The 18,011-nt window shown below is 41.5% G+C and overlaps 1 protein-coding gene across 1 annotated transcript; it reads left to right on the top strand.

The window, feature by feature from the left end:
- Positions 1 to 1,623: 1,623 nt before the first annotated feature.
- Positions 1,624 to 17,300, top strand: MAP3K8 (mitogen-activated protein kinase kinase kinase 8; the record flags this gene model as incomplete). The annotated part of the gene is made up of 8 exons (XM_082014931.1): positions 1,624 to 1,685; positions 2,604 to 2,964; positions 5,701 to 5,865; positions 7,393 to 7,654; positions 10,438 to 10,544; positions 14,748 to 14,900; positions 15,529 to 15,775; positions 17,167 to 17,300. The coding sequence occupies exons 1-8, from the start codon at positions 1,651 to 1,653 to the stop codon at positions 17,298 to 17,300; spliced, it is 1,464 nt and encodes a 487-aa protein (XP_081871057.1). The 5' UTR covers positions 1,624 to 1,650.
- Positions 17,301 to 18,011: the final 711 nt, after the last annotated feature.

Genomic DNA, 18,011 nt, shown 5'->3' with positions numbered 1-18,011 from the left:
CTGCAGCTTTTCTGAAACACTAAAAGCACAGAACTGAGCATACGCAGGTTGTGGTCACTTTTTATTCAGGGCTTCTTGGGTAGTAGTGAAACTAGTATTGTGCTGTAGTTTAGGAACGTTTTGGGGAACAGAGCAGAGCTGGCATTTATGGAAAGCTGCATTTGGTCTAAACTGTACAGGTGCCTTATGCACAAAAACGTTATCAGAGAGTGAATTAGTTTAATCATGGTATGTACTTGTCTTTATCCACAAAAGACTAGAACATCTAGAGGCCCGTGTTTTTCTTCAGAAAGTCCCTAAGGGCTAGTTTCTAACTTTACCTGACTTTACACATGCAGTCTCTCAGTTCCTTTTATGACTGGACTGTTTCTTTTCTCTCCACCCCCACTAATTCAGCACCAAAAAAAAAGCAATGAGTAAAAGTGCTGCTGTGGGGAGAAATAGCAATCTTCTTTATAATAAAGAGTAAACACTTTCCGGCTTTGTTAACAGCCTTTAGCTTGGGCATAGAGCAGGTTAAAAAACACCCCTAGCGTCTTTTATTTCTTGTGGAGGTTGGAAAAACCTGACCTCTCTCGGCACCCTGGATACAAAGCCTGGGTGCTCCCCACTCAAGCAGTGCCGGTGACCACAAGGTTTCCTGCTTAGCTGCCCGAACACTAGCAGTGCCGTCAGGTTGACTTGAGGCTGGGTGAACTGGTGTAGAGTGCTGGTGAAAGTCGCTGTGTCCATCTTGGGGGGATGTGGTGCTGCCCTGCCACTGTCACCCCAGGGATTTGAAAAGAAGCGTGTTGCACCACAGGCACTCCCCTTGCCTTTTCCTGCGCTGCATCTGCTGAGCTGTCCTGTCGTGCCTTTCGAATTCGCAGCACGTGGTCTGGGTTTCTTTGCCAAGCCAGCCGCGTCATTTTACTCGGTTTTCTTCAACGTTAGAGCTGACGTAAATACTCCAACCCATGAGAAATATGTGCCACAAAGCTTCCACCTCCTTGCGGGGAGGGTGAGAAAGATAATGATCATAACCAGAAACTGTACCTGGGTAAACGGCATTGCTTCATGACCTCAGGGGACCGAGTCTGCTGCTTGTCCTTGAGATAAATAGGTTGCACTTGCTTCTTTTCTTTTTTTTTTTAAAGTATCTTTTTGTCTGGTTGTTTGTTATCTTTTGCCCAAAATAGATGGTTGCAGTGGATTATGAAAAAGGGAAATGAGGGCTCTCTAAAATAGGACGTACTCTACTCGATTCTGCTAGGGGAAAAGGAGATCCTTCTCTTCTTTGCTATTAGCAAGTGTGAGGTGGAGACAATAAAACTCAGGACCTAACCATGGAAAACTTACTTTTCACTACTAATTGGAAATCTGGATGATCATACAGTAGCTTGATTCTTTTTTAAGCTGTCATCTTTTTTTCTTTCTGCAAAAAAATTCCCCTGTTCTTGCAGCCTTGTGATTACTAGTTTTTCTTTCCGTGAAGCCTGTAAAGCAAATGATCATATGAGTATAAATCAGTCCTTCTGCTTGAGCTGGTCTGCCATGGCTTTGTTTTGCTTTTTTTAATAGACTGCTACAGAACGCTGTGAAATTATAATCGGCAGTAAATACGGGTTCAAGAAACATGATGACTTTAGGGATTATATTGAGACGTTTTTGATGGTTTTGTGTGATGCAACCAGGATAAATACAAGGTAAGTGCTCCTAGACATTTACACGTTGAAAACTATTTATGTAAGTAATTTAATGACTGACCATGCATATGTTTTTAACTTGAATGGAGTAACTCTCTCTGGCTTAAAGTAGGAGCCTGGGATGGGAAAGGACTTCTTGGGATGTCAAATCCAGTTTCTAGTAGTGAAAGTCTGCTTCAGCAAAATGGTCAAGATTTATCTTAAAAAGTTATTGCTAGGAATAGTGAGGTTAGAACAAACTGCTGGAGACTGCTTCAAAAGCTCCTTGCTTTTATGATAGCTCCATTTCTGACTTTCTTCTCAAACTGGTGCAAATTTCAGTTCAAGTCTAGTTCTGATCAGTTATTTGCAAAAAAGATGGGTTGTGTATCTCAGGTGGTGACTTGTGCTTTATGCAATGATACTAACAGGTGCTTATTACTAGTGGAATGATCTTGCTCCATGACCTTCGCCTTTCTGGACACATCACATAAATTGCTCATAAAAACTTGAGGATAAACTAATTGAGTACGTTTATATCTCGCTCTGTCATTCATTTCCAAGTAATTAATTTCTTCATTGTTATTCAGGGTGCTCCTTCATTTTTGCATATGCAGCAAAATATAACTAGTTTGTGCTTCCTTACTGTGCCAGTTCCTCTAACGAAAAGCTTTATCAAAGTCAATTCCAAGAATGAATGGCAGGGGGGGTTCACTAATAGTTTCTAAATAAAATTTCACTAGCAAAGACTTTTTCTCCATTTCCTTTTCACCTAGTCTACTAATTATGTTTTTTCTTCATAATACAAATTAATAATTTTAAATCTAACTGTATAATGATGAGCTGTCTATCACTCTGATCACTTCTTTTCATTCTTACTTTGCTAAAACAAATTTAGGTGAAAAGTGTTTTCAGGTTTGTTTGTTTCTTTCTTTTCAGGAGTGGTTTTGCAAAGTGGACAGTAATGGAGTATATGAGCACGGGTAGTGATAGCAAAGAGGAGATTGACTTGTTGCTAGCTAATTTAAATATGTCTGACGTGATAGACATCATGGAAAACCTTTATCCAGGTGGAGACCTTGCAGTCTATGAAGACAGCTTAATTACAATGTGTGAAGAGGCAAATCAAAATGAAGAACGTGCAGAATCTTTACTGTTTTGTGAAAGGGAGGTTTCTTTGATGTCCTCTGTCAAATACGGGACTGTGGAAGACCTGCTTGCTTTTGCAAATCAGGTGTCTAACACTGCAAAACAATTTAAAGGATGCAGACAGCAAGAATCTGGAATCCTCTTGAATATGGTATGTGTGTCTCATTTTTAGTTGAAAATTAGTAGACCTTAGGAGTTAGAAGTTATTAATGAATCTAATCTGTTGTTCCCTGTGCAACCCTGGGACTGGAGGGGATCTCTGAGGTCATCAAGTCAAGCCCCTGCAGTCTCAGGCAGCTATGGAGAAAGGACTTTTGTTTGGAAAGATCCACTCTGTCTTGCCTCTTGGTATCCTTGGAGATGAGAAAACATTGCCCAGTGTTGAATACAAACTTGAGACATGCAAGTAAAAGGCAAAAGCCACAACTATGATGGCTTACAGGTTTGGGAGACAAGGTTTACACAGTGCCTTGTGTTCATGCAGTAGAAAGAGTTCATTACGCAAATAAAAGTCTAGGATCTATTTTGGTATAGTTACTGAATTTACTCTATCTGCACAATTAGTTAAAAGTAGTTATGTAAAGATAAGAAGCATATAGTATCAGCTGTGACTTTCAGAATTGCAATGTTATGTAATATCACACACTGTTAAATTCAAGTATAGATGCGTTGTTTTGAGATGTGATAATTTTTTCTCTAATTATTTCTGTTCTACAAGAAACATCTGCAGATATTAGTGCCGTTGGACTTCTATGTAAAATCAGGTGTTCTAGAAACAGTCAGTTATGAAATGGAAGTTTTCTCATACATGTTTGTGCTGCTGCTTTATTTTCTTAAGGTGTTCTACATCTATCATCTTAAATATCTTGTATGTAATATGTTTTAGATGTGATCATTGGTTGCTTGAAGCTTACCGCTTACTCAGGGGTGAAATAGCACGGAGTATTGCTTTATTCTGATTTGGAGGGAGCACTGCAGTATTGCAAAACAGTCACTTTTTAAACTTTGTAACACTGAAATGACACTTACTAATATTAAACGTTTCCTATACTTAGGACAGACACTGTTCCACATACTCGTGGTTGTTTTGCTTGCATATTATTTCTATAGATGCATACAATTGGTATGAACAAAGTACTATTAGGTGCACGTGGTCCCATTGAGCAACTGAGGATTGGAGGCAGGGCGTCACCTGTACATGCATTTCAGCAGGTGCCTCTGCATTGTAAATATCTACAGCATTTTAGTTGGGATCAGGAGTGTTTCCAGTTGCCTGGTGACCTTCACTGACTGCGCTATGGCTTGTGTCACGAAGGGTCTTGGAGCGCACAAGATGGATTTCTCTCAGTTGAAACTGAACTGAAGGATGCATTACAGCCACCAAACAAGCATTCACTCTACAGGACCAGGCTAGACTAGTCCTGAAAGCCTCCTGAAAATGTGAATAGTATGGTGGTCTTTGCTCTCTTGCTCTGCAGATCCCCTCCACTCAGTCTGTGTTACTTTCCAGGGTAGGTGTAACCCACGTGAATTAGCTAGTCTCAACCCCTTGAAATGCAGAAGCGAGCAGGTGAGATGTACGGATTTCTAGAGTCTTTACCTTGGCTCTGGTAAGTAGAGGAGAGGCTCATTCTGCATATCCTTAAAAAAATACTTTTTATTAAAAAGACACCCCCCCAACAGTTAAGAACTTCTCCTCCCCAAAATTAAGAACTTCTAAGAATTAACTTATTTCATGTAGATACTACTCACAAATGACAGTTTTAGCAGTCAAGAAGATACTTTCCTAACTGAAAAACATGAAGGTAGTTAAAGCACAGAAAGATTATGTGCATTACATCTTAAGAAAAAATCTAAACCCAATAATCTTCCTAATATGCCATTATCTTAAAAAGGGTAGCCAAAGAGCTGAGTATGTGAGACCATGTGAAAGATATGAAGTGATAAATATCCTTGATCTTCTTTTATGTGTCTTCAAGAATCTTGATAAAGTAGCAGTAAACAAGTTAATGATATTCCAGATACTGACAATACTGCATATCCCTGAATTAATTAGAAGTATATTCACAGGAAACATTACTAATTCTTTAGCTGAGAGAATATTAAAAGACTAAAGAAATAACGTCAAACCTCAAGCAGTACTCACATAGTTAGGAGTTTGGTCTCCCTCTGTCGTGTATGGAGGGAGGGAGCTGTTTCGGAGGAAGATTTAAAGCAAGATACTGACTTAGATGCTCTGAATCGCTTCTTTCTCACCTTGCTGATGGTATAGAGAACCAAAGCTCCCAACATTGGCCACCTAAAGCAGACAGTGTGACTCCTGCTCTTTTTTTTTTTTTTTTTAACTACAATATAAAACTAGAAGATGGCTGGTAAAATCATGGCAGATTTCTTTCACCTTTTACTAAGCAGCAGAAACTCTGATACAAGATGGAAAATTAAAATGTGTTCCCCTAGCAGTACGTGTGATATTAGGAAATGCTGAAACTCTTGCTCACGTTGTGTAAGACGGCCTGTGAGTAACAGGTATGTGGCATAACAAGTTAGCAGATTACAGGAAGGACAAACATGTGCAGGTAAATCTAACAACAAGAGGTAGATAATTTCATTAACCCAGCTGCTGTTGTTGTTGTTTCAAGACGATTAATTGCAACTTACACTTTGTAAGTTAGTCACTGGAGAGAAACGTGGATGCCTGGGCTGTGAATGAAGGCCACACCTCGCATGCTGTTCCCATTTGGTGTTTCTAAATAAAGACTGCTGGACAGATCACATGCATCATGTACATATATGAGCATTTTTTTCCACTACATGTATAAAATTAATTAGGATTGAAGCAGTTTTAACTCCACTGTGATTTTTTTTTTTTCCCCCCCAAACTTCACAGATCACACCCAAGAATGGGCGCTATCAAATTGACTCGGATGTGCTCCTGTTTCCGTGGAAGCTGACTTACAGGAACATTGGCTCTGATTTTATTCCTCGGGGAGCTTTTGGGAAGGTGTACTTAGCCCAAGATAGAGAAACCAAGAAACGAATGGCATGCAAGCTGGTATGTTCGTTCAGTAGTTTTAGCTCTGAGCCAATATTGCATGACATAGTACACACAGTATATTTTCAAATATGTCTGCATCAGATTCCACTGTTAGGCTGATGATCATCTTGGTTTTGTTGGCCTACACAAGATAGGAAAAATGCACATTTTTAACTGTTAATTTGTTTTATTTTTTTTTTCTCTGAGACTGCAAAAGTTTTTGCATTTTGAAAGTATCTGGAAGTATGTGTAACTGCCACATGGACTGTGATGCTAGGATAGAAGAATTTTAACTTGTCCTGCTGTACTCATGGTGGTAAAATATCAGCATGAGATCACGTCTCTGCTGACGGTGATAGCAAAATGTTGTTGCTGCAGATGGTTTTAGGATCGTGTCATTTAACTGGGGTCCTCAGAATTAAGTTTTTCTTACTCCAGTGCCATCAATGTACTTGAGAGCTCAGCTTACATGCAGCTCTCATTGTGTTTGGGCACTGACACTGGGCTTAAGGTTGTGACATGTCTCAAGAAAACTGCTGAGCACCCCCCTATTTTTATGCACACCAACATTTTCTTTCAACTTTACCTTTCAACATACTATTCTGAATTGAGCAGTAAATATTTAGGGCCAGTAAAAGCTCAGCTGCGATATTGCTCTATATACCCCAGCTCATGAATAAGTACCTGTATTACTTCTGTGTGTGAAAGAGTTGGGAACGCAGTTGTATGTCCTTCCCTTGAAGCCAGTGCATCCACATGGGGACAGATTTAATTTGCTGCTCCTGCATATAACCCACTGCAGAATTCAAGCATCCTAATGTTTCTGAAATACAAACAGTATTTCTCATTGCAATAAAAAATATTAGCCTTTTATTTGGTTCACAGCCACAAGTCTGAGGGAAGGTGAATAAAAAGAGCAGTAGTAGCCTTTCCTTGCGTAAGCAAACACTGCTTTTATTGTCTTAGCACAATTTTAAAAAATCTTAGCACTTTTTAAAGAAATATAGTGCTGCCAGGTGCTCTTTTCAAAGCAGTTTTGATTTCTTGTAAGCCACAAAACAGCGCTGATAAGGATTGAACTGAGGTCAGTAATGATCCTGAGCATGGCTGGTCTGTAGACTGTGCTGAGCTCTGCAAGCACTGATCCACGAGTCAGACAGGTGTATCTTTCTGGTAGAGCAGATGAGACAGCACAAAGCTAATGGAAAAAGCAATGGGATTTTCATCTCCTTCACCAGGAAGTTTGCATAGAGCTTTTGCGTAACCACTGGATTTTGACGGGAATAACTCTTGCTACACTGTTTTTTCTGGAAGATTGCACTTCTTATTTGGGCATGATTCCAAAATCTCTCTCAACTTTAAACAGGATGTATCTCAACTATAAAGGAAGAACAAGTCACAGGATCAGAATAAAGCTCCGTATTTTAACAAGGGGATAGGATTGCTTTGCTTCCTTCTTCCATTTTAGTCTGTAACTAATATAGTGTTAGTAGAGATAACTTGGTTTTTGAGCTGCTTTTCTGTGGTTTTGTTTCAATGTTTTAGGTCCCAGTGGAACAGTTCAAACCATCGGATGTTGAAATACAGGCATGTTTCCGTCACGAAAACATTGCTGAATTATATGGTGCTATTTTGTGGGACGAGACAATCCATCTCTTTATGGAAGCTGGAGAGGGAGGATCTGTCATGGAAAAGCTGGAGAGTTGTGGTCCTATGAGAGAGTTTGAAATAATTTGGGTGACAAAGCATATTCTGAAAGGACTTGACTTTCTTCACTCCAAGAGGATTATCCATCACGATATCAAACGTATGTGTGTGTGATTCCTTGGGGTGCTTTCTGGTCCAAGCCGGGTTGGGGCTCCAGTGGAGAGCCCGGGACTGAGCTGGGGCACATAGCCTCGCATCTCTGGGAGTGAGGGATGGATAATGCTCAAAAAATGACAAGGTCAGGTTCTGGAGATAATCATTATTTACACTATTTATTAATTCACTTCAGCGGAGAGGATGATTCGAAAGTCATAGTTCCTTTGCCTTTCTTGAGCAACTTAATTTAGAATAAAAATGTAAAGACACTGAGTGAAATTATCAGTCTGTTTTAAGCCAGAAGCTTCCCTCTTTCCATGTAAATTCCTCGTGAGTTCTTCCATGCCCACCTTCCACTTGCGCTTTCTTTTAGGTTTTATGTTTTTGCATGGCTGTTCCTCAGTTTGAGACACTTTGGAACTAAATACATAATTTGTACTGGGGTTTTTTCTTTCAACAATTACTGAAAATTTTAGTATATATTTGCTTTTAAGAAGCTCAGGGTAGTAACATGTATAAATAATCAAAACGTATTGATAGTAAACATAAATTAAATACATTAATATTAAATTGCCTTATATTTTAATTTTAATGCATTACCTTTAATATTAAATACCGTTTCTCTCGGCACCACCTCCCCCCACAGACAGATAAATTCTGCCTTTCTAGTAACGGTGCTTCTAACGAAGATGTATCTCTTCTGTGAGTTAGTTTTTGTTAAACTTGAGGGTTTAAAATAGAAATATCCAAACTGAAGTGTTACAATAAATAGTTGACAGAAGAGAATTATCAGGAGTCGCTACATTTTTATATCGGTTTTGCAATTATTTTTAGTTAATGTGGGTCAGTACTTTACATGTAAGACTTTGAGATTCTGACAACTGTAAAACTGCTTAATCTTTCCCTTAGTTGTGCTTTCTTGCTTGTAGTAAGAGTCTTTCCTATGGGTTTATGTAATTGGCAGTAACAATGACATTAATTAACAGGTTTAAAAACGAAACCAGCCAAAACCCAACCCACTACATCTAGACAGAGGACAGGAGAACCGGCCTGTTGTGAATGTGGTGGGTGTGAGTGCTTTTCGCTTTTTCATAGAATCATTATGGTTGGAAAAGACCTTTAAGATCATCAAGTCCAACCGTCAATGCAACACCACCATGCCCGCTAAATGTTTTAGTTTAAAACTTAGTTTAAACTAAACTTTATCAACTTTTTCCAGCCTTTTTCTGCGTTACTGGATGCAGGGCAGGAACCGAGGCGGAGGCCGCCTGGGGCTGATGGCCGCCAGGCCTGGAGGCGCCTGGGCACAAGCCCCGGCCACGCTCCTGCCTACAGGGAGCTTTTTTGTTCGAGGGGGTGAGCTGGGGAACGCGGGCCCTTAATGGCAGCTGTGCCCACCGCCTGGCGAGGCGGCCTCCGCTCAAGGGAGCCAAGCTGCGTGTCTCACTCGCCAGGCAGAATTGATAGGAAAGGCTGTTTCCCAAACCTGTCTGATTTCCTCCTCACTGCATGGCTTGGAGATGGGGGTTTCACTGAGAGAAAGACTGCCCTGAGCCAGGAAGGGGCAGAGGACTTTCTGCTGGCTCTTAGGAGCAGTTCAGTGCTGCCACTCGTTTTAAGCCCCGGCTGGAAGGCAGTTAAATCATACGGCTGTTTGCTGGGGGGAACTGCAGTGCAGAACCAGCCAAAGCTGTGGCTGGGCACAGTCCCAAACAGGCAGCAGAGCCTGCTGTGCCATGGCAGCGTGGCCCTCGCACCGTCCTTCATGTGGTGTTTCAAATCCATATCTTCAAAGGTATCCCTGAAAGTACAAATTTATTCACCTAGCTTTGTAGCACTGGTAAGGAGGCAGCCATGTGAAGGCTTGCTTCAGGAATCAGTAGTGCTGAAATCAAGCTTGCCCGCTGGATGGTCATGGTGGGCACTGTCAAGATGGAAAATGACCCACGGTTTCCTCTGGGGAAAAAATGCATTTCTGTTGTGTAACTCGGGGACTTCATTTGTCCACGTCTTGAAAGAGCACACAAGAATTTCTCAAGGCTTACACAGAGCACTACCTTCATAAATATTCGATCAGAAATACAACTGCAAAGAAAGCCTCTGAGTACAAAGTTGCGCCTTAGGCAATTTTATGAAGGAAAGTGAATTGAGTTCCTAGGTAGTGCTGCAGTTCAGTGGGAGTTTGGAATGCTCCGTCTTTTGTTACTTTTGCAGCCATAGTCTGTCCTCTGTCATCACGCTGAGCCGCGCTCACTGACCGGTGCAGGAGACTGGTGTGGCTGCTGTGGAGGGGCCTCGGTTACTCTCTACTTCTTGTCTTCGTTTAAATCATTAGTGTAGAGAAACCTCATGGTGACCCACAGCAATGTTGTTTATATACAGACCTGCACAGCATACTCTCCACCTTGGAGACCATGAAACATCTCCAGAGCAAGCCTTGCTGTGCTGAGGTGCCTACCAGTCTTCTACCTTCCTCACTTGCCCTCAGCCATTTTCCCTCTCTCTCTTTTTTTTTTTAATTTATTTTTTTTTTAAACCTAGGAAAATGACCAAATGTTGACTCTTCCTTTACATAAACCAGTCCAGTTTGATTTTTAAGATACTATTTAAAATTGGACCCAATCACTACCAGACCTGTTTTGGCTAGGAAAAGGACTGTGTCAGCTATAGAGACTGGTTGAGCTAATCTCCCTTTTCATGCTAACATCCAAATGAAACAGGCATGTTGTAAAATAAATGCCCAGCATGCTAGAAACTTAAATGTTGTCATTTTTGTTTTTCTTTTAGCAAGCAACATTGTCTTTATGTCAACTAAGGCAGTTTTGGTGGATTTTGGCCTAAGTGTTCAAATGACTGAAGACATTTACTATCCCAAAGACCTTCGAGGAACAGAGGTAAGATGCTGGAGGGACAAAAGCCCTTATGTTGTATTAGTCCCATGGTTGTGATGCTTAGGCTCAAATTTGGAGCTTGAGGGTAGAAGTTTGGGCAAAAGAGTTTTATAATAACATCAAAAAGTTACAAACAAACATTAATATAATCTCAATTATATTTTTATTTTCAACTTGCTGAATGGAGAATCAGGTGTTACACTTTGGAAGCCATGTCACGTTCTCTGCAGTCCCATTTGTTGGTGATTATTAAATCTGAAGTCAAAGAGAAATTGGGGTTCACTGAAGTCAAACAAAGGAACAGTACTCTGAGGAGGTTTGTTTGCAGTGGATCGGCTGCTGGTGAAAGACACTTCAGACAGGAATTTATTCTTTGCTCTAGCAAAGATTTCTTCTGAGATACCAGCTATGGACTGGGGTGACCTGCTCAACAGAGTAGTTTGACTCCTCCTTTGAAACCACAGAAATTACAGACCTCTGGGTTTCATCCCTTAGCATTTCTAAGCTCTGTTCCCCATCTACATGTAACCCTCTTGTTGTTTGGGGGTTATGTGTGGCACAGTTAATGACTGTCCAGTAAACTTGCTTAGGCATTACAGTGATGGATGTGGGGGCCTTTTAAATGTTCTCAGTGATTTTGACTCTGAAGGTGCACAGAGGTCCTGCGCAGCACTTGGGCTACATTCATGCCAAAGTGTTTCCAGGGCTGGAGCTTTAGCAAACAACCAAGCAGTAACAATTAGCTTGGATAGCTGCTGCAAATGTGGCTTTGCATGCTCTCTGTTGCCAGAGGAGGTTGTTTGCAGGAAACGCTTCAGCTGAAATGTTGGCACTTAACATTTTGATAGTCTTCCACATCATAGGCACATGTTCAGAGGAGATACATGTAAAACTAACAAAAAGCATTTCACTCCTTGGAATGAGTTGGAACCAAGGGTTCACAGAACGTCAAGCTTTGGTGTTTGTTTTTTTTTTGCCAAGTTATTTGGGAAAATACTTGAACATTTGTTTTCACTGTCTTTCTAGCCAGAGGATGTAGGAGCTTAAAATGCTTGTTGTACTGGAAGCAACACACTTTCTGGCATTTAATGTACATGCTTTGTGGTTTTTTTTATTTTGGTTTGGTTTGGGGTTTTTTGTTTGTTTAAGGGCATTTTGTGTGGTGTTAATGAGAGTAAGAAAAAATGGTGGGAATGAGTTGGAAGCCCTGGTAGGGTATTTCCCAAGGATGGAGATGTGTGTAAACAGGAAATTTCTGGGTTTGTGGAGTGGACTGGTGATGATCTGCTCCTGGCTGTTGGAGGACAGGCCAAATTCATGGTGGTAAGAACAACTGTGAAAAACACTTAGTTCTTCATTTAGTAGGAAAAAAAAACTATTATCAACTATTGAGCACCTGCAGTCATGTCCGCGGAAAGTGGACAATCCTCACAACCCTGAACGCGTTGCTTAGCATTTGCTGTCTCAGGGGAGAGGTAGCCAGTCCTGAGAATCAGCAATCCTGCCGTTCTGCTGCAGCGTCACAGGCCACAGGCTGCAGAGAGAGCGCTGGGAAAGGAGATTTTCAAAGACATAGGAACGTCATGAATACTAGTCTATAGGCTTTTCTGCTCACAGTCTTCCTCCTAGGCATCTTCCGCTCCACAGTGCCTGTGTGCAGCCTTGTGGGGTGCCTAATCCAGTCACATACAGATGCCCTCTGTAGTCTTTGATAGCACTGGCTTTCTTGATTTTTTTTCAAAGATCTTGACTCCGCAAAGTCCTCCTGAGTTTTGCACCCTCTATTTATGCAGCTTTAAGAAGTGGTGCAGTTGTCCAGGAGTGCTGTTTCTACACGTAGTTGTGCAACCCCTTGTTAGGGCTTTATCACTGCTGTGCAGCATCATGCCTGTGAACTGGCTGGTTTCTCTTACGTCTGGTATTGGCAGGAACTCATGTCCACGAAGGAAGTGGCAGCTGGAGTTATGTCCCTCCTGTGCATGTTCGCCTCTGGGGGTTTAGGATTTTTATTTGCTTCTGTAGCACAGACAGTCTGAATGTAGTGAGTCGTCTTTGTGTTTATGAAAATGAATATTTGCAATTCTGAGTAGAATGATTGAAAGACAGTTAAATTTTGTTTAGTTGGTGTACCATGAAAAACCTGGGTTTTCTGAACGGTGTGTGTACAACGCATAGAGCACAACATACCATGCTTGTGATGAAACTGCTTTGCAGGAAATGCTTTTTCTAGGCATTTGCTACATTTTCTGTTATGCTTCTGTCTCTTGGTTAAAATACGTAAGCTTCAGTTACAACCACTTGAGGGGAGGAGAAAGTTGTCTGCTAAGGTTTATTGAATGTGGAAGGTGTGATTCATTTGCAGGGATACTCAACTAAAACTAGCACAGCATGAAGACAAGGGCTGGTTTTAAGCTGGGTTGTGTTTCTGGTCTGACTGGCAGACAAGTGCCAGCCCAGCAGTAGGAAGGAGTGAGAACAAGAAGGTATCCCGGGCTTGGGCTGCGTACTTTGGTGACAACAGAGTCTTCAGCCAGTCTAAATCAGTCTGAAATCACAGCTTTGGTGCACATCTCGCTTTTGCTTTTTGTCCCTGTGCAATCAAGGTGCATCTTGACCATTTTCATGCTTTGACTATAACTGCAGACGGGTTCTTGTTCCAGTGTCCTTTTTTCCTCAAGAAGGCAGCTGCTTTTTGTTTATATAGATTTCACTCAAGTTGCACTGTATTTGCTAATGACTTTTTTTACAAAAGTAGAAATTCTGTTTTTTGCTCCTTATGCGACTTAAAGGTAGTGCATGCAGACGCACTTAACTCTGTCTTAGCCCTGAGGAAAGCAATGGATATGAGTAAGTAGCAGCTGTAGGTGCACATGCTTCTGATCTGAAGCTCTGTTTGCAGATACGGTATGTGATTTACTGGGAATTATTCCTTGGAATTTGCGTGAGCCCTATAGCCGTTCTCAGTCTGTGGTAATAAGTAGTCAAACCATGCGGTGATGACTTAACTTCCTGCTCTTATGTCAGTTAATGGGTTTTAATGTGATTCTTTTTGGCTGGATGACTTGCTCTAATTAAAGTTCTGTTTGGCTCCTTTAGAGGGAAAATTGGGTGAGGGAAAAGTAGAAACCAGAAGCAAATAGGGCGGCTTGCTAACCTAGTGTGTCGTGGGCTGTGCCCACGTTGTGTTGAAACCAAGTCCCTTGTCCAGTGGCAGTGGCAGAGCTGCGCGGGCAGCTCCTGCCAGCCGCAGGGTGTGCCTCCTGCATCCTGCCTGTCCGGTTCTCTTCCAGCTGCGCTCCAAGCTGCCTGGAGCTGGCAGGAGCTTCCCACCAGATCCCTCTTCAGGATCTTGACAAAACCAAACATTTAAGTGAAATGTTTGGATGGAAACTGTATTTTGCTTTAGAGAAGGTTAGAATTTTTTGGTTTTAAAAAAAGGATGGAAGAGGGATGCTTGCCTTAATAGCTGCTCTGGGGGTAATCTGGTGGAAAGGGCATGCAGCAGGACTTAAGAGACCTGACTTTTAATTTATGAATTGCTTTAGACCTGGCTTGTTCTTCACCATCCCATTTCTTAGGATAATGCCCCAACATGCAGGTTATTGGGTAAGGTGGGGAGAGGAGAAGGGTAAGGAAGACAGGAGGGTGTATATCTCTCAATTCTGACCAGAAGAGTTGTGCAGTATCCAGTGTAACAGGGATTTGAAGAGTGGGCTCCTACCCCCAGTTGGGTGGCTAGCAGCGGGGGCCACCCTCTCCCTTTAGGCTAGTGCATGCCCATGTTGTTCAAGCAGAATGGAGCAGTCCCAGCAGTTTCCCACAAAACAAACTGGCAATTCAGGCACGTCCTTTTGCTGTGGAGGGTTGAGGTTCCTGCTAACCAGCTGAACAAAGCAGAGCCATGGCTTGAACCTCAGCCTTTCAAGGCTCAGCTAAGTGCCATAGCCACTGAGCTGTGGCCTGGCTGGGGTGGACAAACCTGGAATGAGTTTGTCCAGGTGCCAGACCAGAAAATCTCTGTGCTTGTGGCAGTGTGCAGAGCAGGAAAAAATCTTATTCCCCAGATGATGTTTGGTCTTTAATGCTGCAGGTAGTAGTTGGATGCATCCCTTCAGAGAGGAGTTTCCCAGATCACAAGATGTCACGATTTGTCTTTGCTTGGTTTTTTCCACTATTGATTAATCTTTTTTTGACTGTTCTTCACAGATTTACATGAGCCCTGAAGTTATCCTCTGCAGAGGCCACACAACAAAAGCAGACATCTACAGCATGGGAGCTACTATTATTCATATGCAAACCGGCATCCCACCCTGGGTGAACAGATATCCTCGTTCTGCATATCCATCCTACCTCTATATTGTAAGTGTCCTTAGGAAAGCTGTAGCTCACTTTCAGTTGAAGGGTTTCCTGTAGTCTTGTGGGAAAGCTCCAGTCATATAAAAACTATCAAAATATTTGTCAGAGAGATGATATCATCCTTTTTCCTTCGGGGGAGGAAGGGAAGAAGTAGGTTTTGATCATTTAGGGGAAGACAGAGGCTGAGCTGGAGTCATGTCTGTGGTTTGTGTTACAATTTACAGGCCTTGGATTTACTGCAAGGACAGGGTTAGAAAAACATGAAACTTGATTGAAACAAGCCAATCTTTGTTCTACCTGTCTGTTTTGCTTAGAAGTTGCAGATAAAAACTGGAGCCTAGCAAATATGATTCTCTGGTTCTTCCAGTGTGGTACAGCAATCTGGGGAATTTGCATTGCACCAGATTTTAGGCTTGCTTGGAGTTGCTTTGAGTTTTTAAATTCATGATAAAATCTAGTTTTAAAAAGGTGGATTTTGTGCAGTTATATGTTCTGCTCTAATTGATCAGCCCAGCTTAGGGAGGTGATGCGTTTTAAGTGGGAAATTCCCAGACCACTCGTGGTTATCTGTGACTTCCTTTTCCATTGTTTGTGGAATAACTGTTTCAGTGGTCTTTTTTTGTTCCAACAGATACACAAGCAAGCTCCCCCCTTGGAGGACATTGCTGAGGACTGCAGCACTTCCATGAGAGAGTTGCTAGAAGCAGCTCTAGAAAGGAATCCTAATCATAGGCTGTCTGCAGCAGACTTACTGAAACATGAAGCCTTACATCCACCCCCAGAAGAACAGCCACGGTGCCAGAGTCTGGACTCGGCATTGTTTGAAAGGAAAAGACTACTTGCAAGAAAGGAGCTGCAGCTGCCAGAAAACATTACGGGTAATGATATCAGGCTTACTTCTCTTGCACTTTGTAGATTTTACTTTGTGTCAAAACTTGATTTGAGTGAATGTTTAGAAACGAACGAAACTCAAAAAGCTTCTGGAAAGAGACCAGTAAAAATCCTAATCAGATGAGATCAGACCCAGAGCTCATTAAGTGTTATGTAAAACGCCCATTGACTTTAACAGGGGAAGAACTTAGCCTGAATTCTACAGCTCCGGAAAGGCTGGCTCATGAAAAAGCCCTGGAAGTCATTCAGGACACTTCATGAAGTATAGGTTGCTGTCCCAAATTGCCTTAATCACTTTTTGCTTCCTTAAGGAAAAAGACACACACAAAACCATAACTGTAATGTTGCTGAGTGTCAGCAGTACAAGCCCTTTGTTTTAAAAACAAAAATGACTGTACGATAGAACACAGTTCCCTTTGTGATTAAGAAGTGCTTTATGAAGGATAATACTCAAACCAGTTAGGAAACTTGGTGTGTTTTCAGATAATATCAAGCCCAAGGTAGATTTAGTGCCAGCACCCTGCTAACAGACTTCAAAATGCTTTTTTTCTAAAATATGTTAGGAGAGTCTTGACAAAAGGCATTCAAAAACTCACCCCAGACAAGTGGTTTATTTGATTGTGATAAGTATTTGAAAAGGTATCTATGCAAAGTTTTGGGTGCTGTAATGCATATTGTTGCAATGAATCCACTCAACATTTAAATCAATCACAGCCTTTGCATATAGAATGGCATTGCTCCTTCCGGATTTTGCCTTGTGGGTGCGTAATCCTTTGACCGGCTCAGGCCATCTGAATGAATTCTTTTGAAGATGAAAAAATATTTGACCATTACACTGGAACTTTAGTTTAAGTGCTTGAGATTCCAGGACGCTCATTATACAAATATTTGGGGAGTTCTAATGTTGCAAACCAGCTGTGGTTTCTTCAGACCTTGATTGAAAAGAAAAATAAAACAAAAATCTGAGACTGATGGTCTTATATTTGCCCTGTATTGTCACATCCAGTGATACACAGAGAATGTCATCTGTTTAGATGAAAATTCCCCTGTAATGAAGGGGAATTCTCAGCTGGCAGAAAGTTAGCACGTTTTTTTTCTTGCACCCAGGATGAGGAAGCTCTGCCTAGCTGTCCCAGCTGATGCAGGGTGTTTTTTTAAATAGCTGAACACACTTGCTGTTTTCAGTAGCAAACTGCTTACCTTTCTTTGTCCTAGAGTTGTAGGTTGACTTGTTATCTTTTACCTTACTTTATATAAGGTTTATGCTATATTGTCCTTAAAAATGAAGCTTTCTAAACCACAGATAAATAAAAGCAAATGTTAGGAACTAATGTAGCTATTTGCGCAATAATGACATGCTTTGCTCTTTCCTTTTTAGATTCCTCATTGTGTACCGGGAGCATGGAAGAGTCAGACCTGCTGAAGAGGCAAAGATCACTCTACATAGATCTTGGAGCTCTAGCTGGTTACTTCAATATTGTTAGGGGACCACCAGCCTTAGAATATGACTGACTCAGTAACATATGTCGGCAGGTCAGAAATGGACCTCTACCTCTTAACACTTGATTTTAAGACTTGATTTTCAAATTAGTACATAAAAATATTGCCATTGTAGGCTGTCAAATGTGAATAGTGTCTAATTGCACAGATGATTAAGCTAATCCCTTCGGGGCTCTGATAAGCTGATCCCAAGCAACAATATTTGTGCATCTGCTGGTTGACCAACAAGAAGATGGCAAAAAGAACACTGCTGGGAATGTCTTAATCTGGTATCTCTTCCTGTGCTGGGCCTTGCACTTTTATAAAACTTATAATATATGCTTGCAAATACTGCCATGAAAAAAATAATAATAATTGAGCATGTGGGCTGAAAGATTCAGCCTCTCTGAGCTGTCCTTAGAGAAAACCTTCCAAAAAAGTAAGTATTCCTTGATTTAACTAGTCAACGACTGGCTCAGTCTTGTTCTATCTTGGAGACTTGGCCAGTCTCTGGTCATTCTTAATGGAAATCAGGGCCTCCCTTAAGCTGAGCTAGTTTCTATGAGCTATCTCTGGAGCCAAAGCATCACTTGGTTACAGATGTCTTTTAACTTTGCATCTTCCCTGGGCTGTCAGTGCTAAGCAGGGTGCTCTCCCAGTTCTCTGTGGATGGAGCAAATCCTTCACTGCTATATCGGTTAGCTTGGGGAATAGCACAGCAAGCTGGCCCTGACAAAGCACGAC

This window comes from Phaethon aethereus (assembly GCF_964289735.1).
Source record: "Phaethon aethereus genome assembly, chromosome: 2".
Taxonomy (NCBI): domain Eukaryota; kingdom Metazoa; phylum Chordata; class Aves; order Phaethontiformes; family Phaethontidae; genus Phaethon; species Phaethon aethereus.
Note: the sequence above shows the minus strand (reverse complement) of the source record. Positions and strands in the feature narration are given on the sequence as shown.